The 22,108-nt window shown below is 40.3% G+C and overlaps 2 protein-coding genes across 3 annotated transcripts in view; one reads left to right on the top strand and one right to left on the bottom strand.

The window, feature by feature from the left end:
* The window catches only part of RPS6KA5 (ribosomal protein S6 kinase A5), a 61,348-nt gene extending 59,038 nt beyond the window's left edge, over positions 1-2,310 (bottom strand). Inside the window, exon 1 of the mRNA XM_072337779.1 lies at positions 2,089-2,310. Within this exon, the coding sequence (XP_072193880.1) occupies positions 2,089-2,161 (73 nt within the window). The 5' untranslated portion in view covers positions 2,162-2,310. The remainder of the gene's footprint in view (positions 1-2,088) is intronic.
* A 793-nt stretch (positions 2,311-3,103) lies between these two features.
* The window catches only part of DGLUCY (D-glutamate cyclase), a 39,604-nt gene continuing 20,599 nt past the window's right edge, over positions 3,104-22,108 (top strand). The window contains exons 1-3 of one of the 2 annotated variants that reach the window (XM_072338995.1): positions 3,104-3,249; positions 13,980-14,056; positions 20,079-20,187. In XM_072338995.1, the coding sequence (XP_072195096.1) occupies positions 20,088-20,187 (100 nt within the window). In that variant the 5' untranslated portion in view covers positions 3,104-3,249; positions 13,980-14,056; positions 20,079-20,087. The remainder of the gene's footprint in view (positions 3,250-13,979; positions 14,057-20,078; positions 20,188-22,108) is intronic. The other variant, XM_072338992.1, reaches the window with a different exon arrangement.

Here is a 22,108-nt window from a genome sequence, read left to right as displayed (position 1 = left end):
CTTTGAATGAGCTTCTGTTATCAAGAGGTTCAAGCAACAACTTCCACTACATGAAAAGGAGACACTCCCTTCTCAAAGAAGCCACTGATTTCTACCATAATAATACACTCTTCCGCAGCACACTGGAGACTGACCTCTTTTTCATCTGCCAACTACTTTTGATATGATACTCTCTAAATCATTCAATTAGTCACAGAGCTAAAAACATCAAAGGAAACACAAAGAGGAAGGGAATCCGGAATCTAAACAAATCACACATTAAGAGGATATTCATGGCACACAACCTCAGTGGTTTAGAGCAACAAAGATTCTTACAGCTACAACTCCCGCTTTTAGGAATGCCCTCACCCTCTTTCCCAAACTGAAGTGAAAATAATCATGCTGAGCGTTTTAGAACTGTGGTGGGTTGACCCCAGGCAGCAGCTAAACACCCACACAGCCAGATCGAGGGCAAAAAATACTAAGAAAAGCATCCAAAGTATCCTAGAGGTTATTAATTATACATTTCTACACAAAAGAGCTGAGGGCAATTTTTCTCCTCAATTTCCCATATCTTCGTGCATTGCGCAGATACAAGTTCTGAGACGATCTCTTGCTATGCCATGCATAGCAATGACACTATTGACATCTTCAGGAGTAGGAGTCTCCCAGGAGTACATGACAGAGCAGCTCCCTCCTCCACCCTAATGTTCCCGAAATAGACGAGCCATTGCTAGAAAGCATTTTTCAAAAAGCAGAGTTTTCTAGATACTTAATAAGAAGAGGGAAAGCAACTGACTCCCATTAAACTGCATTTCGAAAGCTTACAAAAACACAAACAAGCCCGATCTTTTCTTAATTAAAAGTATCAGCGCTTCCTGAATCCATAAAGCTTAAAAATCAAGATCAAACCGTGTATTATGCTGTTAGACAGCTCTTTGTCTAGTGTCACTGAACACATTTATTCTTCAAAGTATCTCTAAGTGACTGTCCCACAGGGATATGAGCTGTCTCAATGTCTATAAAAGAAAGCTTCAAAGCTAGAGTCCTACACGGAATAATCGCAATCCACGTCCTTTTCCCCTACTTCTTTCTCCCCCACATACTGAAATCTAGCAATACCTAATGAGACAAATATGTATTCCACCATTTCTTTTTCTTGTTGTTGTTTCTGTTCTTCAAAGAAGGAAACCACAGCTTCTTTGCTTTCTGCAGGAAGAGCTTTTTTTTTTTTTTTTTAAGCTGCAGTGATAGCTGTGCTCCACTGGGGTACATCCACAGAGCCCCTGGACCAGCGCGACACCGGGACGGAAAGCTGAGCAGTACCGAGGGGACTTCAGCAATACCACCTGCTGTTCCCAAGCGGTGCAGCACAGGACGGCAGCTACAGGAGCCGCGGGGATGCTCCGCTCAAACTTTTAGGGTGAACAGCATCCTATAGTAGCTTTGACTTACGGGGAAAAAAAAAAAAAAGCGAAACAGACGATGAGAGAAAAGGAATGAAGGTCGTGGGTTAATAGCTGCGTTACACGGTGTTAATAAACACAGAGAATACATAAGCCGACTATGTGCTACACACACTTCCGAATTAACAGCAAGTCCTGGATTTACTGTAACGTTCAAGTTGCCTGGAAACTTCAGAGGAGCACAAAGCCGCTATTAAAAATACATCTCCCGAGATCTCCCGCAGCACCGCGTACCCGCGGGGTCGGACACGGCCACGGCCACGTGCGGGAACGCAGCTCGGGGCCGCAGGAAGGGCCGCGCGGGGCCGGGCCGAGGGCTGCGTGCTGCGCGCCCCGCTCGCCGCATCCCGGCCTCCCACCGAGCTGTCACCGAAACTACCTCGCCGAGGGCTGCAGCGGGCAGCCCCCCCTCCACGCTGACATTGCCATAAAAGTCAAAAACGCGATTAAGGGAAATCGCGACCCTTATCTGCAAACCTTTATCTCCTTCCAAAGCGGAGAGGACCAGCGGGGAAGCGGGACGGGAGAGCCCAGCGCGTACAAGTGCGGCCCAAACACTTCTTTCAGAAATACCCCGCTGCCATCCCGCCCCTCCCCGACCCCCCCCCCGGCCCGGCCCCGCCGCCATACCCCCGCCGCTCACCGTTCTTCAGCTCGTGCGTGACGGTGAGCAGCGGCCGCTCGCTGCCCTGCGCCGAGCCCGAGGGGCCCTCCATGTTCTCCCGGGAGGGCGCTCCCCCGCCTCGGCCGCTCCCCGCGGGTGTGTGCGTGGAGGCGGGGGGCGGCACCCGGCCCCGGGCGGATTTTATTTCCCGGGGACGCTCCGAGGAACGGGAGCCATAGGCGCACGGCGAGGGAGGGAAGGGAGGGGACTGTTCTCCCTCCGCCTTGAGGTGGGGAAGAAGCGGGGGGGGGGAACCGAAGAAAAATAAATAAATAAACCCGACAGCAAACAGTTCGTAAAATACGGGGCGGCACACACGTAGGCTGCCCTCCCCCGGCCCTCAGACCCGGCCCATGTCCTTGCGGCTCCCCTCCCCCCCGCTCCAGCCGCCCAGCGGTAGGGAACCGACTCGAGTCGAGCCGATCCCGCCCGGGATAGGCTGAGGCGGACGGGGCGGAGGGGCAGCAGAGCACAGAACAGCGCAGCGCCGCGGCCGCTCCTCTCCGCGCCCCTCCCTGCCCGCACGGCGCTCATTGGCGCGCGCGCTCGAGAGCGCCCGCGGCTGTTGGGCAGAGAACGTTCCGCCCGCCGCGCCCCGCCCTTCCGCCGAGCGGCGCCTCCTCCGATTGGCCCAACGGCTGCGCCAATCGCTGGCCCCGCCCCCTCGCTCCCCCCCGCCATCGCTCTACTCCCTAATCTTGTTTGTAAACATTCCCTCCCGCCTCTCCTGCACCCCAACCTCCTGAGGGCGGGCCTTGCGTTGCCTAGAGAACAAAGGAGCGCGCCGATTTGTGCCCGGGGCTGCCAATCATCTGCCTTCTCCCTGCGCTGCGGGCCGATTCCATCGTATTGAGACGGGAGGGATGCGCGCCTTCTCGCTCGTAGTGGAGGCGGGGGGATTCGAGCGGCGCCCTGCCGCGCTTGGAGGGGGAAGCGGCCTCCCGGCGGCAATAACCGGGGAGCGGAGGCAGGGGTAGGGAGGAGCGGCGGAGGGGGGTGGCCGGAGGGCGGTGGGCCGCGGGCCTTCCCCCAGGGAAGGCTTGTGCGGGCCCACACGGCTCGGCTCGGCTCGAGTCACGTCGCGCTGCCCACCTCCTCCAGCCGTGACAGCGGGAGAGCGGCCGCCCGCGCGGCACGCCGGTACGTCCCCGGCACGGCAGGCGGGATGCCGCGGCCTCACGGTGTGGGAGCGCGTGCGGCTGTCAGGGGTGGGAGGAGGCGGGAAGGAGGGCGGCGGGCTGCGGGGCGGCGGGTTTGGGCCCACTGGTTTGGTGTGAACGCTGATTCCCGGCCTCAGACACTACACAGCAGGGTGCGAGTTTGTAGTGTGGTGTCACTTACAACAGCAGCATTCACACGTGAAATCTTAATTCTGGAACGGCAGTTATCGGTGAAATAAAATGTCTTATGCTGATCCTTCATTCACATTCCAGTATTATATATTTCTTGGGGCGCGTTTGTATGCACGGATATCTAACACTTGTGTGTTTGTATGTAGCTGTACACTTCCTGAGGAGAGGCTGCGTTGAGCTGTTTGAAATCCATAAGAGATTTGTCTTTCTACTTTAGCATTCTTCAAACACCAGTTCTTGGTTTTAATCTTGTTTAGGTGGGCTTTTTCCTTGTTGTTGTGGGTTTGTGTGTGTGTGTGCACGTGTGTTTTCAGACCAAAAGTACCTCAATTCGCTATTTTCTGTCACTCGATGTCAGAAGTGACATTGCCCTGCCTCCATTGCAGACAGCGACTGTTTCATCATCATTCCCCTTACAGCAGGGGAATGAAATAAATAATGAAGGTATAAAATAAACAGATGAAGTTAATTGTTACATTTTTTGCATCTTTGCGCAAAAACTTGGTGGCTCCTTCTAGCAGGGTGTCTACTTTCAAAGAGGGGTAACAGCTGCTGATTATTCTGTGTCCCATCTGTCACATCTTAGGGACTGGCACAGTGTCTGTCCTCCAGCCACTCCGTGCTTCCGAGGGCCCCTGGCAACCTCAGCAGAGACTGAAACCTGACTCCCCTCTGTTCTTTGCTAGCACGAAGCTCACGGAGCTGGCAATGAATGGCCATAGTTGCAAATAGTTTCAGATGTTCACAGCTTTACAGACTTTATCTGCTTACTTTCCTCACACTGAGATATTCCTTTTTTTCCTTCTAAATTTCAGTTTAAATGATTTAGCAACTTTAAATGGTGAGGCAATAACCCTAACAAATCTAACCAAGGTTCATGATCCATTATGGTAGGTGCTGACTGTGCTTATAGCAAGACACAGTATTTGCTCTGTATATTAGGTTCAGTTCTGTCTGGGCTTGGAAAAGAGTATTTCATGAGCTGAAAGTTTGTTGTTGTCACAGAGAGATTCTCTGATTTGCCTGCACTATTTTACACATTAACACATGGAGCTTTTTACATACATAACAGTATCTCCAATGTATATACATACACATATTATATATATATATAATTTAATTTGCAATAGGATTCTCCCATTTTCACAAAAAGAGCAAAACTGCCCAAGTGAATGTTTGGAAACAATCCCACCTCTTGGCATATGTTATGACAGAAGGACTATGCTGACACTGAAATACAAAACCTCTTGTCTATTCCAGAAGTAGAAGAGTGTGCACAAGATTTCATTTGAACTGAACTTTTGTGAATAAGAGATAATAAAACCTGGTCTTATGCTTCATTTAAGGGTAGACATACTTTAAGTCAAATGGTCCAGGCATAGCAGGCTAGTTTAAATAACACCTTCCCTTTAGTCATCAAAGCAGCATCACGTGGTTTTGTAGCTATTTGTTAAAGGATACCATTTTCTGACCCATAAGGGTAGATAGGATTTACAGGAAATATATAGAGACTATGTGTACCAGTAAATGAAGCAGAGCAGGATTTGTTATCCAGGTGTCAGTGCAAGTAGCATGACATAGCATGGTATAGTTTGCATATATACAGCTAAATTATTTACCCTTCAAAACAGGGTGGCCTTTTCCATACTGCCTGCTGGATTTAGACAGATTGTAAAGTTACTGAACCATGCTCGCCTCCAGCTTGTATGAGGACATTGACTCAGGGAGTACTACTTAGGGGCCCAACTGTGCCATGCCAGCAGTCAGAAGTATGGGCAGTTGTGTGCCAGCCCTCCGATTCTGCCTTTGTTCCATTAAAATCACCAGCACAGAGTCAGATGAGGGAGGAAATTAGCTTGAGCCTGCAGCTGAAGCAGGCATGTGAAAGTGCAGAAACAATGATGGGCTATAAACCCACAGGGAGTACAGAATAGTCTATAACAGATTTCTTTATAGTCTGAAGAACTAAAACCACCCTTGCTATGTGAACTGTGCTTTTAGAAATGCTGCTCTGAGTGCAATTTAACTGATTGAAAATGTTATTTGCATTTTAAATTACCATTTAGGTGTGTGCAATGATACTGAACAAAAAATACTACTTGGCATTACTGTGTTTTCAATACATTACCTCTCCAGTGCTCAAAGGCAAAGAAATATTTGATGTAAAGACAATTAAAGACTACAGTGTAATGAGGAGCGTAGTGTAGAAGTATTTTTTTTACACAGTATTTTCAAGCCAAGTTGATATTCTTGTGTACAGTAAGAGCCTCCTGACAGATCAATCAACCAACAGTTCAGTGTTTGGGCTGAGGATGTGCTGCGAGTTTGGGAACATGGAGTAATAGAGTTCTAAAGATAGATGTCCCTTCCCTACCCCACAACACAACTGTTCAAAAAATATGTATATTCACTTGCCATTCCTAATTGCAAAAGGAGAGAGGAAAAAAATGTTGTGGGAAATACCCACATCACACAAAGATGTAAGTGAACAGTTCTTTAGAAGTGTCACAACATTTCCTCTTTGGTTCTAAAAGAGGTGGTATGCCAAGCTGCTTTGAGAGCTGGGGTGAAATTGAAGTGCTCGGTATACAGTCTTCTGAGAGGAAATGTGAGAGAAAAAGAGAAGAAAATGGGCGCCATATCTGCCTACTTCCAGGTTGTCGCTGCTTTATGGTAAAAAGGTACTTGGTTTACTTATTTTCTGAAGTGGAGCTTCATACAAAAACAGTCGCTTATATGATGCCCAGAAGGCATCTAGCACTTTCTTGTGGTCACTGAATTGTTACAAGTGTTGGTGCTATTTTCAAAGTGCGAATGCTGGAAAACTGGATATGAAGTATTTCCTTTAATCAGCCCACTGAGAATATTTGCACAGCAAGAGAAAAAAGAGGATTAAATTTTGGAAAGCAAGAAATAAATCTAAGGAAGGACTCCTCAAGAAAGACAGCCATAACATGAAACAGACGTTGGGTGATATTCTAGTAAGGTAATAGTACTAATTTGTAGTTTTATCTGTATTTAAGTGCTCTGTTGTTGTGCTTTAAATCTGCGATTGAACTTTTGTGCTTGCTAGCTGTCAAAAAGTAGACAGAGTAGGTAAATTTGCTGTTTAAAGCATTTTTGCATGAAACTGCTCTGGCCAACAGTTTTATGTAAAACCACTTAATGTCATACCATGAAAGGAGAAGTTATGCTAAGCATCCAAGCCCAATCTTTCTTGTAACGGAAGTGGTACTGCTTTGTCAGGAAATGGATTGTTTCTTTAAAGAGTGAATGATAAGTGATAAAGATATGTCACTGATTCTAGGGTTATATCTTGGCATCAAAATGTATTTCTGTGTTTAAACTTAAGTCCTTCTTCAGTTAGCATTCATTTCCCCACTGAAAATTCATTTCTTTTTTTCTTCAGTTACAACACATTTGCTTTTCCTAGCAACACTTTAAAAAATGTAATTGCTAAGAATGCTTGTAAAAGAGAAATAATTAAAAATGTTACATTATTTGCTTTCTGATGTGGAAAAGGAAAACGAATGAACACTGTTTAAAAATGCAATACTACCTATTCAAACAGAAGTAGAAGGTTGTTTCAATTTCTGATCTGCTTAAATGCTTAAGCTAGATAGGGGTAGAATTTCTGGTTAATACAAAGGATTGTTTTTTGGGTCATAATCCTCACTGGCAATTTTAAATTATTTTCAAATTTGTCATTAAAATCATTAAAACTCTGAGTAATAGTGACTGCAGTGTAATTAAACCCCAAATCCTTTTCAGAAGACTCATGTGTGAATTCTTATGACTGTGAATCTTGGAGATGGGGACTTCAAAAGGGAGAAGCTAATCAACATGATCTGAAAGCTCCAGATGAGGAAATTAAAACTTTTAAGTCAGCACAGAGACCACAAGTACATCTTGATAGTTGCAGAAGCCACGCATCTGCTCTCCACCCCCAAAAAAGGAAGCAAAAGCTTGAAGGGGGAAAATAAGAGAATAACAGGCAAAGCTTAAGGGTATGCACTGTAGTTCTTAAAGAGACCCTACCAAAAAGGAGATAATGAGGGAAACTACTGCTTAATGAAGAGGGAAAGGCAGTTTATGAGAAGCATAAATGAAAACTAATACTATAATTTCCACTTTTTTTTCCTACTTACATATTTGAATGTATTACATCTGTTTAATTGCCATAGAACTAAAAAGCAATTAACAAAGTGATTAACACTGCAGAGATTCCTTAGTTACTTTCTTCTTTACATTGACAAAAGTTACATGGTTATCGATTCTGAAACTACTCCTTTAAAGAGATGAGATGTGCCTTTTAATTGAAATAGCAGAGACGGCTAAATTAAGAGAACTGTATTCCAGAGTCAGGTGGTATATCTAGGAATGTGGAAAGAACTTGTAGTACAGCTATTGAGCTCTCCAGAAAAAAGTGGAAAACCTCTACCAGTTTCAGGTATTGTACTAGATGACTGGAGAGAAGCTCTCAGCTTAGTGTAATGTATTGCAGTATAATACAATATAATATAAGATGAGCAGCATTACAGCTAAAAAAAATTAAAAAAAAAAAAAAAAAAAAAAAAAAAAAAGATAAATCTCTTCAAAAGACCCAGGAATTTGCTTTGATGAAAGATCTGAGAGATTACCATTGATTTTAAACAATTACCAAAAAAAATTAGCTTCATTCTAAAAACGGCTGATAGACATGATTCTAATGATACACAGCAGGTACAAAATACTATGGTGAAAGATCAACTGAGAAAACAAATATCTGTAATAATAAATCATAAATTTTCAATAGCTTTTAAAAAATAAATCTGAATAATCTTTAGAAAGGGGGAGAGCGAAGAATTGTTACCTATTATCTCCAGCATGAAATATTGTCTTTTCTGTTGGATCTGCCACTATTTTGTATCCAAATGCAGAATGTGAAGCACAAGTCTCCTCACTTCATACTGTCCAGGGAAATGCTTGCTATAGGCAGGGGACATGAAGTTCACCAGTTTTCAGTAATCCACGTGCAGCCACACTTGCATTTTTCTCAGGGAAATGTTGGTTACCTAGAGATGGTAGAACTGCCAGTTTCAATCATAGAGTCACCAAGGTTGGAAAGTCCTCCAAGATCATCCAGCCCAAGTATCCATCTACCACCAATATTTCCCAACTAAACCACATCCCTCAGTACAACATCTAAACGTTTATTGAACACCCCCAGGGACAGTGACACAACCGCCTCCCTGAGAGTCTGTTCCAGCACCTGAGTACCCTTTGAGAGAATAAATTCTTCCTTATGTCCAACCTGAATCTCCCCTGGGCATCAAACCTGAACACCCCTCTTTTCTGATGTAAACTGAAACAGTTGTTTGAAAGGACATCGGAGTTCCTGTAGGGCAGAAAGCATTTTGGATTCCGTTTATAAAATCCTCAAGATTCAACATTTATATTTTCTCTAAAGTATTAAAATTCTGTTCACAGAAATGTCCCTTTGGACAGTTTTCCTTTAGCTGTCATTTAGAAAATGTGTCTCAAAGTGAGGTTTGACATCTTCTTCCTTACAATCTGTAACATTCAAAGCTACTTTTCTGTTGAGACTGCCTGGCAGTGTATCGATAGGTAACATTATAGCCATACAGATTACTGACACTGTAAATAACTCTGGTCTCTTTCAGTACCCTAACCTCCTAGCATTTTCAAAGAATTACTGAAGATTTACACTAATACCATCTCTCTCCATTTTCAAAAGAACACAATTCTATTTAGTCAGATTTAACTGCACAAAATCCAACTATGTTATTACAGAAACTCTAAGTGATTTGTTTCTTCTTAACCTCAGTGTTACCTTCCTATAGCTCTCGTAGGACGCAGTGGATGTTTGCATTTTCAAAACGTGAAGTCAAATGAGATGACCCCCACCAATTTTTGGCATTTTATTATCTCTTATTCTGTTTGCAATAAGCAGCAAAGATAGAGTATAACCTGGACTTAACCACTCATGCTATGAGCAACATGGATTTGCAGTGTGCCCTTACGTTGTCTTCCCACCAAAACATTTCTTTTGAGCAGGTAGTGAGAGGCAGGATTTTCCTAATTTTTTTTATAGTAAATTAGTAGAACTGTTCCCCTATGCAACAGTATTTCTCTTTAAATAACTACGTAATTGAAGACAGTGCATAAGTACAAGGTATTCATTTGCTTCATAGGTTACACAAAAAATAATACGTTACACTTGCTTCTGATAGCAAGTGTTAACAAAACAGAATTATGAATTGAATTGGATTGGACATGGGCCCACAGTGCTCACTGCAGTCCTGGAGTGTTATCCTTTGATTATGAAGGATATCTCTGCAAAAAATCATGAATCATGGATAGATTCACAGAATCACTCCCTTTTGACAAACAGAGTTTTAATCCCTTATTTAATCTTGTGTTTCAGGCCAAACCAGTGCTGTTCTTTCTGCAGCCTTTTATGTACCCTTTCTGACTTCATAGAGCCCATGAAAGAGCTATCCTTCCTTCTCAAAGGCAACAGTTACCTAATCTTTCCTCTGCCTCTTTTTTTGCTGCATTCTCACCCCTCTGCATTCTTGCCCCACCTACACAACCCCAGGAAAATGGTCTTATTCTCCTCCCACCCCCAGAGACTTCCTGCATCTGCTATTGTAGCAGCAACATTTGTCTTCAGTTGTAGATCCAAGGATGTTATTGTCATAGTTCCAGGTGATTCTGGACATTACCACTGTTTTATTCCTATTAATGCTACTACCTGCCTGAGTTGAAGCTTCACAGTGCATCCGCCCTCTTACTGTAGTTGAAGCTTTGGACTACAACGATCTGTTTCAGTCCTGGTTACTTGATTGGTCTATGGTTTTGTAAACTTCATTCCTGTTGAGATTATTAAAAGTGACAAATGGAGAAATCATACAGTGTTATTAAAACAGAGCCCTCTCACAAATAACAATAAACCCAAAATATTTAAAGAAAGTCCAGCAATCCATCTTACCTAGAATCCTACTACCACCTGTTGACAGAACATCAGTTGCTTACTGTTGGCCGTTTGCTTGAGAAGGGCTTTCCTCTTGTCTTTCCAGTTTGATTCTTTGTCTTGCATCTTGCTATTTAGTCCACAGATTCATGCAAAAGTGTAATTTAAAGTGTATTGAAATAGCAGCCTTGAAATAACTCTCTTTATTAAGAGCAGTTTGCTTTGATGTGATCAACCATGAAATGAATGCATACATCTGCATGTTTAAATACTCATACACATTTATATGTGTGCATACATACATACATGTATGTATATATGTATAGATATATGCATTCAGATATTTTTCTGTTGAGAGTTCGAAACCAAGTACTGATAGTAGCGGTTTCCTCCTTCAGAAGGAGTGGAAAATATTCTGTAATATTTTCCAGACCAAGGCTGCACCTGCTCAGAATGCTTAGTGATTTTACTTTCCAGTAACTGAAAAGAAAATGCATACTTATTATTAGATTACGACACCACAGACTTGTTAACTTTTATATATGGACTCATTCTTTTATACCTTTTGGTAAATTGCATTTTGTATGTAAAATATGTATAATGTATGCTTCTTCAATACTAATTTTGTATCAAGTGTTTTCTCTTGTCCCATACGCATGCATTTATAAAAACTATGTAATATATCGCATATGTCTTCATCTGTCTTTAAATTAACTTTTCTCCCCTAGCATATCTTTTTTTTTCACTCTAATTTGTGTATAGTATATGGCTTGTTCTCAAAATCTTACATAGATTAAATCCAGTACAGTAGATGCTTAAGCACTTCTTCTGTCCTTGAACTGAATAGGACTACTTATCTTTATTTCTTATATTCACAGAAGTAGTATAGGTTTTAGTGCTTACACTATAAACCCATATACAAGGTTTTATGCATGTAACCTTGCTCTAAATAAATAAATAAATAATAGTAATAGCTTAAATTTTGTTCTATCCTTCTTCTGTACTAAATACAGAAACAAGTCTCTGTTAAAAGAATTGAATTTTGGAACTAGAACATATAAAAAAAAGCATCTATAGCTCAGGTCTTTTAAAAATGTAAAATGAGGCTATAGATACATAAGACATTTTCAGCTCTTAGTTTCTTACTCTTTAGTAATGAACATCAAAATGATGACATTAACATCTCTTTCAAGTCAGCTAAGTGGTACTGCAGCATTATGAATCATCTCTGTAACACCAAGCTGCTTTTTAAAAGCACAGTTTTGTGGTGATAAAAGGTTTGAAGGTGACAAGCCTGCAGATCTTATTCTACTTACCCACAGAACATAGGGAAAGCTTCACTTTAAAACCATCTTTCCCTTAGACAGTAGTTACCATTGCAGTCATAGAGGATGTCATTCTCTACTTCACCACGGACGATTGTGGTGGACACAGTTGCCCTGTGGGAAGATTACATTATATGCAAGTTTTGAATGACTGCTCCAACTTATGGAGAGAACAACTGGAAGTACACCAGAAATTTCTGATGCCTGCTCTGTGATACTGACAAGTTATGAACCTCTTTTCCCATAATCAATATGCTTACCATTAACTGATAAAACTAGCTAATTCCTGGCTCCTACAGATGGGTGGACAATCAAGCCAGCGTATCAAAATTCAGTTGCTTGATTGAACTGCCACATCCTCCAGATTTTCTATCCAACATGATACTAAAAAGCAGAGGTCCTCACATGTTCGCTTGCCATGGTTTCATACCGTCTCTTTGTAAGTATGAGAAGAAAAGCTGTGGATGAGTTACAGATCTTCATTTGGGTCCCATCACAAGGGACTTTAACTGTGTTATTCAGGATTATAATTAATCCTGCAAGTTTTTATTCACAAGTTCAAGGATTTATGGGCACTGTGGGACTGTCTATTGGTATGTATAAGTATGTAACATCCGTGTTTTCAGAGCTTGGGCATCACCACAGGGAACAAACTAGCACCCTTTTATTTATGGCAAATGTGGTTATTGCCAGCTTTAGAAAATATGCTTCATTATTGGTTCTGCTGCTTATCACTATTACTTTTCATCAGCTGCCCTACTCAGTCAGTGTTTGTCAGTCAGGCTATGCACAGGTAGAATGTAAGTGAGTCTGCAGGTTCCTGGCTGCACCAAACAGACCATCAAGGGCAGTTTCCAGATCACCATGGTACACATAGTTATGAAATAGTACCACAGCTGTCAGGAATGTAGTAATGAGAACATAGAAATGGGGCCATAAATTGTCTGAAACTTGTCTGAAACACTGTGGAGACTTTCCAGTTGGAATGGATGCTGAAGAACAAAGCTGTCCAGGCATCCTTGATAATGCAAACTGCCATTCAATATGTGGGCAGTGTAGATCCTCCAAGATAAAATGATAAATAAAAGATAAATACATGAAACAGCTGCTGACAGCACTTCACCTACAGTTCCTCCTGGAAGCTACCATGATATATTCTTGTACAGCCTTCCACTTACTGACCTGGTTATCCAAATGATGCTGTTTAAGCCAAGAGTTCCACGTGGGAAGTTATGCTTGGTTCTTCCAGGTTCTTCACAATACTTCTTGATCTAAGATTTTAAGGAATCAAGTGAAACAAACAACCAGTGTCTGTATCTCTCCATCAGAAATATTTCTAGAGGCAAAAATACTTATGAGTGGTAGCTTGATAGAAGTGAAGTTAACCAGAGTTTCCCCAGATCTAGCCTACTTAGACACTCACATTTCAAAAAGGTTCTCTTAACGTGAATACCTTGGCTACAGCGATTCCTTTAGTCACCATACCTGAGAAGTGCTTGATGAGAAGCTAGAGATGCAAGGACTTCACAGCTGCCAGTAGACGTGTGAAATGGCATAATCCTTGGAGTAATATGAATGACCTGTACAGCACAAGCATAGCATTGTTGTTGTTTTCTTGGGAGCATGGTACTATTTCTAGGGTGTGTAGAGAGCAGAACATCACTCGCCTACTTACACCAGGATGGAATTCCTGGGAAGGAACAGGCACCCTGTCAGTGCTGTGATCATGCATGACATGACTGGGTGTAACCAAGGTGGTGGCATACTTAGTTATCAAGATAAGTGCCTATGACTGCTGCTTTACAAACAAAGCAGTACAAGTCACCGTACTTTGCCCTATGGACTTCCATTTTCATTCCATGTGAGTAAAGCTAGAAGAAAAATTTACCTCACCTCAGGAATTTTTACCCAGCCAGTGCTCATCCATCGCCTTGCTTCCAACAGGCAGCATTCTGCTGGTTAAGGGAGAAGCTGGGGTGAAAGTCTGGCAGTTATGGTTAGTGAGGACAGCCCTCCTGTGTCCTCAAGCTACCTCAGCACCAGAAGAGGCCTGGATGAGGTACTCATGACTAGACACAGCCTGGAGAATTGTGGAGCAATTTTGAATCTCTTCTGTAGCTCATTGTAAATTGGGCAACTATATTTAAATTCCAACCTTACGTGTTTGTTTTGTGTGTGTGTGTGTGTTTTTGTTTTTTTGTTTTCCATTTCTTGAAGTTGAACAAGCACTTCGTGTCATCTTAAATGAAAACAACCTCTGGCAGATCATTTGCTCTCTCTTCTTACTGCAGCTGGTAAGTATTCCTGTGAGCAAAGTCAAAGGCATGAAAATGGTGTATTTAAATCTTGGTAAAGGTTCTTGCCTTCTCATACGTGCGTGTTTTACCCTGCTAAAGCTGCAGATAAATGTTCCAATGCTTGTCAGTCTCATGGTTATGTAGGATAATGCAGGATGTATGAAGGAACTAGATATGATCCAAGGAGCTGGAAGGGTGTACGAAGCCATGAGGAGGATATAAAACACCTCTTAGAAGGACATAAAAGCCTAAACAACACCAATCTTGTGTAGATTGTGTCCATGAAGGGGTAGGGCCTGAACTCTAACCTCTGGAGAACTGGTCTCTAGGGAGCAGTTCAGGGCCTGGACTTTTCTCTCTGCCCAGATTTCTCCACATCAGTAAGTTATTTTGTCCCAGGGCGGAAGCTAATTGTAAAATAATATAAACATATTGGAAATCCAAGGGATGGATGCTGTACAAGATGCATCTCACTAACATGCAGTGCTATCTGACATAGCTGCTTTGAAACTGGTGGTTGCTTTCTGTTGCTTGTTTTTAATATGCTGGAAGAAACTAAATATTGTGTATCAAGGATGCATTGCCTCTCTTACCAGTTGCTCATCTTGACACAATCTGCAGGATTGTGAGTGTAGAATATCTGCTTTAGGCAACAGAGAAAACACTAATGGAAACTCATTTAAATTTCTATTTGTGATGGTTATTTAAGGTTCCTAAACTTCAAAGCCAAATACTCTGTGTTTCAAATGTAAAGTTAAATCTTAATTTGCTAGATGAACCACTGTCTGAAAATACACAAAGCATTTCCTCTTTGAAATTGCACACAGAGCTCTTCTGTGCTTTGAAATGATTCAAAGCAGATGAGGAGCAAAAGGATCATTAACGGGTTCTTCAGATAAAGCATTACAAATATAACTGTGAGACCTGTTGGAAAATGAGATGAAATACATTTTAAGAGAAGTTTGTGTGCTTTTCACAAAAGTCTTTTGGCAGAATTTCAGAGGAACTTCATAATTAAGCAGCAGGTCTTCATAAGCCATGTTTACATTGAGAAACCTCTGTAACCATATTCATACTAGGGCAAGGCGCAGTACACAAAGGTTTTTCATAGGTTATAATTAGTTTAGGTTACTTTCCATTATGCATCAGCAAAGGCAGCCCATGTGCTGGCTCATGTTTCAAGTGACCCTGCTGTTGCTGTTCCTGCAGCAGTAGCTTTGTGTAAGTTACCTGCTTGACAATGTCTAAAAAACCTACCCAGCAGTGTTAAGTAGTGATCTCTGCATTCTGTGGTCAGAGAACCTGTATACATCATCACCCATTCTAATTATCAAATTTTAAATTGAAAATAGGATAAAAGCTACAGGAAAAATGCAACATTATGTTCCATAAGGGACTTTGGTTATTTACGAAGCAAGTCTCTATGCTTTGAAAAATTACTGAAGTAAACCATATTCCTATGTATACCAGTACCACTGAAAGAGCAGACCTATAACATCAGAAACTGTTACAAACTACTTTCCAGTCTTCAAACTGACTCATATGTTACTGCTATCAGCAGCACATTTTACAGGCTGTTGATTCTCAGGTGATTCATTTTAAAATTACAGAAATACTGTATGTATATTTTATTTCATAAATTTTCTTGACACTTGTGAAGACAAAACAGTCACACTGATGCTTCTGGAGAATATATCAATATGAATGTGGCAACACCAAAGGATTAATTTTTTATCTGGAGTAGCTTAGCACAGCTGTATGGACAAACCCACTGCATCTCAAAACTGAATCTTTCTGGCACTTAAAAGATGTTTGGCAGTTTTCCCGGGTAATGAGTAATTTACAGTGAGAATCTTGAAAGAATCTATACTCATATTTAAATTTAATATCTGCAAAACCTACAGATTTGTTTTCTTATTTTGAAAACTCCAAGGAAATATAAAATCCTTTGCTTAACATGCTTCCTTTTTCAGGTTACCAAAAGTGATTATACTTGACAGATTATAAGAATGCCTTATAAACCACAGTTTGGTCAAGAGTTTAGTGTGAAGATACATAACTTTGCAGGGATATTTGATTATTCTGCTGACAAAAATCAGTGAGATACAATTGAGGAAATAGAAATAAAGCTATGCTTAATCCAAGCCTATCATCTCTAATATTAAGACAGCATACATATGTATTTATATATATGTATATATATATATATACATGTATTGATGCTGATACTGAGGTTCAGTGGAGTCTGCATCTCAAAAGTGTGCAAACGCATTAGTGTATTTATTGTGTTATTTGTTTTAATTTACAGAGTGAGATTACAGCATTTCAGAACAAGAATGTGGAAAATGAGTTCTAAGGATGAAAACTGAGAGAGAGTTTGAGGAGCAGCCAAGAAATACAGCAGGGATGTAAAGTGATAAGAGCAAGTGAGAGAAGAGAAAGCACTGAAGTTCTGAAGTTACCAGAAGATGCAGTCAGATAGAGCAAGGGAGCAAGTTCTAGGAGGGTCAGACCAGCTTAGAGTTGTGAGATAGAGGTCTGAGCTCAGGGAGGAAAAATGCAGATAGAGGCACATTGCAGACAAAAGAAACAGGGTGAAAATAAGAAAGCCTAGGATGTGCATACATTGGGGTGGTACAAGGAGATCGCATCAAACAGGCCATGTGAAAGACAAGACTACCTCATTCTTAAATCCAGTCCAACACCGTTTTTCTTGCTTCATGTTGGGTTGGAAATTATTTGGCAGATATGTGGACGCTGGTAACTTTTTCCAAGTGTAGGTGTAGAATGTTTAACTATTACCTTGGTAAACAGTAACTAACTTTGTTAGTAGATAAGGCTTAAAGTTAAAAAATAATGAAATGCTAAGTGAACTGTCAGGGAAGAGTACTCTAATGGAGAACACTGAGGTTTTTACTGGGATAAATAACACTCTTCTTGACATGCCTTTTACCTACCATGAGTTGTGAGATGCAAAGGAAAAAGAGCACATCCCTTACAGTGAATGATAAAGATGACTCTTAGAACCAGTTCTACTACACTTAGAACCCATTCTAATCACGTCATCAAAGATGAGCACCTCACTGCTCACAGTCACCTGAACCCAACAACAGTGCTAAAAACTACATTCAAAAATGGTTAATGGCTGAAGTGTTTCACTTGGCAAGAATTGATCACAGTTTCTGTACTCAAGAATATTTTTTAAATCTAGCCCTCCTGAAAAACATTTTTGCCTAGATAATGGTGCAGTCTGTAAATCATTGGGGCCCAGATAATCAGGTTGTATTTGACTGCCTGACATTCTGATGGGACAAAGAGGAGAATGTGCTGTAAGACCAGAGTAATCTTGGTGCTTTTCCCTTGTCATCCCAAACAGGCCATGGTCATTTTGTCCTCAAGCTCTTTTCCAGGTGGTCTTGAGATGGTTGGGGAATCTAAACTTAAGTGTGCTCCCTAGCATAGGGAAGCAAGATATTAAGCAGAAATTAGCCGTTCCTGAGGATGTCAGATAGCGAAAGCTTTGTTTTTACTGTAAGCATCTGACAGTTTTTAGTGTCTCTCCAAGTTCAGTGACAAATAAGTAAACAGAAACATCATCTATTATTTACATTATAGAACAAATACAGTGATTTAAGTTATAGGTCAAAATTTTATCTTATAGGAGACTTTCCCCAGACTTTTACAAAATCAAGACAGGGACTTCAGTGATCACAAATGGTTGTAGGGTGTGTTTTCTGTCTCATCTGAAATAGGTGAGTCATCCTGCTTTAATACAAAGGTAATGTTTAAATTACTCACTTCCTAACCAGTTCATCAACAATAAATCTTGCAGTGTAGCTAGGGGCAGTTTTCATGGATTGAAACTACAAGGTCAAGAGTTTTCCTAATGTATTTAGAGCCAGCATTTTGACAGTACTGATAGTCACAGTCAAAAAGCTTGCTATCCACATACACCTTTATGAATCCAAAAATTTTAGGTGCCTGAATGTTTGCTAATAAAATCCCAAGGGCATTTTGGTTTCTGCTACTGGCCATAAATTCCGTGCATTAAGGATCAGGCTTTCCCAACCTCACACTAGGGAATTTGTGGCAAAATACTGAGCTGAAGACAGCTTTTGTCCCAAACTAGTTTACTGAACTTCAGACTCTTTCAAATCCAAGTAAACTAGTAATTCTTAAGTTCTTAAGATGTTTTCAAAGATTCTTAGAAATAAAGGATCTCTTGAATTCATCTGGCTGAGTGCACAATTCCAGGTTGGTGTTAGAAATTCTCTTTGCAGTAAAAATATTACAGGCATTTATAGGCCTGGATCAGAACTCAGACACATTTCTCTGTTCACATTCCTGTTATCTTAAAAATATGCACTTGGAATTGTTCACAATTTTGCAGTGAAAGCTATTGTTTATTGGCGTATAGATTGATATAAAAAAGCAGAGAAGATGGGATGAGTCAGAGAGCAGTAAGCTGGAGTTCAAGAAAAAAGTGCAAGCTTATTTCTTTTGGCTGACAATGTTATATAAACATTTCAGAATTAAGAATTAAAGATTTCTGAAGTCCAGATACAAAGCTTACTTAGCCCAACTTAACCTCTCAGAATTCTGCAAGCTTTGGGAAATAATTTGGACAGACAATCTATTATAAGAGCTTAATTTCAGTCAAAATACATCATTGCTCTTTCTTCAAGTTAATTAAGTATGAGTGTGAGTTACTCAGAGGTACACATTTTCATTGTGAAGTGGCTCGAATGCATTCAGCCCCACTATGGAGTGAGACCTGCAATCATAGTTACAGTACAAAAAAAAACCGTGGATCTTTAACAGCAAAGTTAAGTTTTGCTGGAAGGTTGTAACATCTCTTTGCATATTAATTTACTGGCACCTTTTAAAAAAATAACACATGTTCTATCATAGAATCATAGAATTGGTCAGGTCAGAAAAGACCTTAAAAAGAATTAAGTCCAACTGCAACATAATCATACTACCCTAACTGTAACAACTCTCTGCTAAATCATGCCCCTGAGCAAAAGGGAATCATCATTACTGCTTCTCATGGCTGACATCAAGAATGGCTTCTCCTGAATTAAAGAAAAACCGGAGGGTGGTAATTTAGTTGCTTGGAGGATAGTTCAGTTTCTTTACTTAGAGTGAGCACATGATTAGATAAACAAACACATTATCTCTAAATCAGGTCATGAAAAGCAGCCAGGGTTAAAATCATAAGAAGACAAATAATTATTTTACTCTGAAATACATTTTACTACTTCTTTACAGTGGTATGAAAAATGCTTTTTGATTCTGGATAGCTCCAGTTCAGAAAAAACATTTCAGCTTTATCAATAATGTAGAACTACACATTTTTAATCTCCAATATAAGTCAAAAGAGTAAGACACTGACTGTAACTAGGGTACTTATCCCTACTCCTTCTCCAGATTGAATGAAGTGTGACTTAAACTTCTACATGTTTGTTTTCCCACTGGAAGAATAGCCATAGGAGTATTCACTTCTACATAATGAATGTTTGAAAAGTATAATAGATGTGAAATATATCAAAATGAAATTTTCTGAACATAGCTCTCCATTTACTGCAAGGTTGCATCGCTAATGGTCTGACCGCATTTTTAACAGAGAAGTAATATTATAGATTGTAGCTTGGTAAGTTAATCCATTTATATTTGGCAGTTCTAAGAACGTAGCAAATTTTGGAAGCGTGAATAGTCCAGAAAACAAAGATCTGTTTCTTACATTACAGGATAGCAAAACTGGGCTATTTATCCAGAGTGTTAATGTGCACAGCTCTGGCAAATTTACTGAAAGATTCAGTTTGCATTTAATCAGAAAATGTCAATGAAGTAACCTTTGAACTGGGATCTGCCTGTTGGGGTATAACTAAGAATTTCTGAGTGGTAATAATCTTTGTATGGGGCAAGAGGGGGAAATTTAAATTACGTTCTCCAGCAATTTAAAATGTAAACATTAAAAAGAAGTTTAAAAATGTGTAACTAACGTCTTTCCATTAAGGCTGAACAGATGCTTTTGACTGGAGGTTTGAAATCTCTCCTTCCTCAAGCACGGAGAATAATCCATTGCAAAAGAGTTCGCATTAGCAACATTTCTGGCATGGCAAAAGGTAAGGCAACCTCACAGCTCCTTGTGGAGGGAGATTCTGTTTTGGACTCATAGCAATATTTTTACATATATTTTTTCTTTTCCTGTTCATGATGTTTACAAAGGAAAGTAGGACTCTCAAAAGCAATGAAGTAAATGAGAAGAAATGTCAAGCTGACCTACAATCTTAACTTGCTTGGGTGTTTTTAAAATCACATTGTATTCACCTGACATTTTGTTCTTAAATCACAAAGCCTTATTAGAGAAAATGCATCATCCTACACATGTGAAGTACTTGGACCTTGTTTTCAAAGCTGTAGTATGTTCTTCAGCCCTCCGTTATGTCAGTGAGAACTTATGGATGCAGAAATATCTGAAAAAGACTAAATCTGGCATACATCTCAACATCTGTATGGTCACAGAAGCATTTTTCTGCTTCATTTGTTGCACTATACTTCTGAAGTAACTATTTCTTGTTACCTTCTCTGTCATCCACAAAATACATTAAAACGCTTTCAAAATTTCTCTGAACTAGGACAACAGTATGCAGAATGTATGCCTTAATTGATCAGCGTATCCAGCTTAACTAACATTGTTCAGGAATGTATCTATAATGATGGAGACATAATGCAAGTATATACTTCAGCTGATACAAGAAGTGGGAAAATACCTTTTCATTATAAAAATAAAAAAGTAAGGACCGTTAACAGGAGGAAGAATAAAGTTATCTAAGAGCTGGTAAAAAAAAAATTAAGCTTCCTGACTGGAGTATTCCTGGAAGTTGCCTACAGATTCATTCTGGCAGAAATGAATCGCATTTCAAATTCAGTGCTCTTCAAGTTGAATTCACTGACTAAAGCCATAATTTTAAGAATCTGTGAATATAATCAGCACAGAAGAAAATGCCTGTAGGTTTCACATGGGCAGTAGGGAATGAGGCTGTAGGGTAACTCAATGTAGTCTTTTATTCTGTGGTATATTTAGAATGTTTATTTAAAAGAGATGAATTTCTGTATTTAGCAAGAAGCTATTTCTGTATTTAGTAACTTTCGTTAGTAATAAAATGAATTTTTGTGCTGAGTAGTCCCAAAGGAGCAGTTTGTGGTCATGTTCAGTATGCAAATACATGCTGGCCTCAATTTAAGCCTTACTTTTACATTTTTTCCATCAGGAACAGTGTTTTATCTTTTGCTTTCTTGGTTAGCTTTGGTCAAAATTAGGATTTGGTTGATTTCTACAGGTTTTAAAGAAGATCATTGATTTCAAATGCCTCTTGGATGACAGACTACCATAGCCTTTAGGAAAGGGGGAGCTTCTGCATAGCCTCTCACTTGTCTGTCTGCTGTTTGACACAGTAGTAACTTCTCAAGACACACTGATACACATTGCAAATAAATAAATAAATAAATAAAAAATGAATGTCTTTAGAACCAGTTTCATGGAAGTAGTCAGCACCTTTTTAAGTCAAAGTTGATTCTAAGTGAAGAAAGTGTAGCAGTTCTGTTTGTTTTGTGAATTCTGATTTTTTTATTTGTGTGTATGTCTTTTTAATTAGACATAGTAGCAATACCTAAGATTCAGTGTGACAGGCAACAGATTATTCATGAGCTGTCATTCTCTCCTGTTTAACTGCAACTCAAGGTAAAATTCCATAACAAACAAACTCTAAGTCAGGCATGTCCAACCTACAGCCCACAGCTGGCTTGACACAGCTTGCACTACGGCCTTCCCCAGCCTGTGCAATCATGGCAGCAGCTCTGCCCCAGGTGCACACCCATAGGTACTTTTTTTTCCCAAGACAAATAGTATGGCACTATACTTAATTTGTAAGGAAATAGTATCAGTTTTCAAAGATTACAATTTGAAAATACATGATCTGCAGAAACATGCTGTTCAATGCATGTCAATAAATGCTTCCTACAGTCAAAATAGCAGAAATGAAA

This window comes from Excalfactoria chinensis, chromosome 5 (genome assembly GCF_039878825.1).
Source record: "Excalfactoria chinensis isolate bCotChi1 chromosome 5, bCotChi1.hap2, whole genome shotgun sequence".
In the NCBI taxonomy this organism is placed as follows: domain Eukaryota; kingdom Metazoa; phylum Chordata; class Aves; order Galliformes; family Phasianidae; genus Excalfactoria; species Excalfactoria chinensis.
This window is presented reverse-complemented; position numbering and strand designations above follow the sequence as displayed.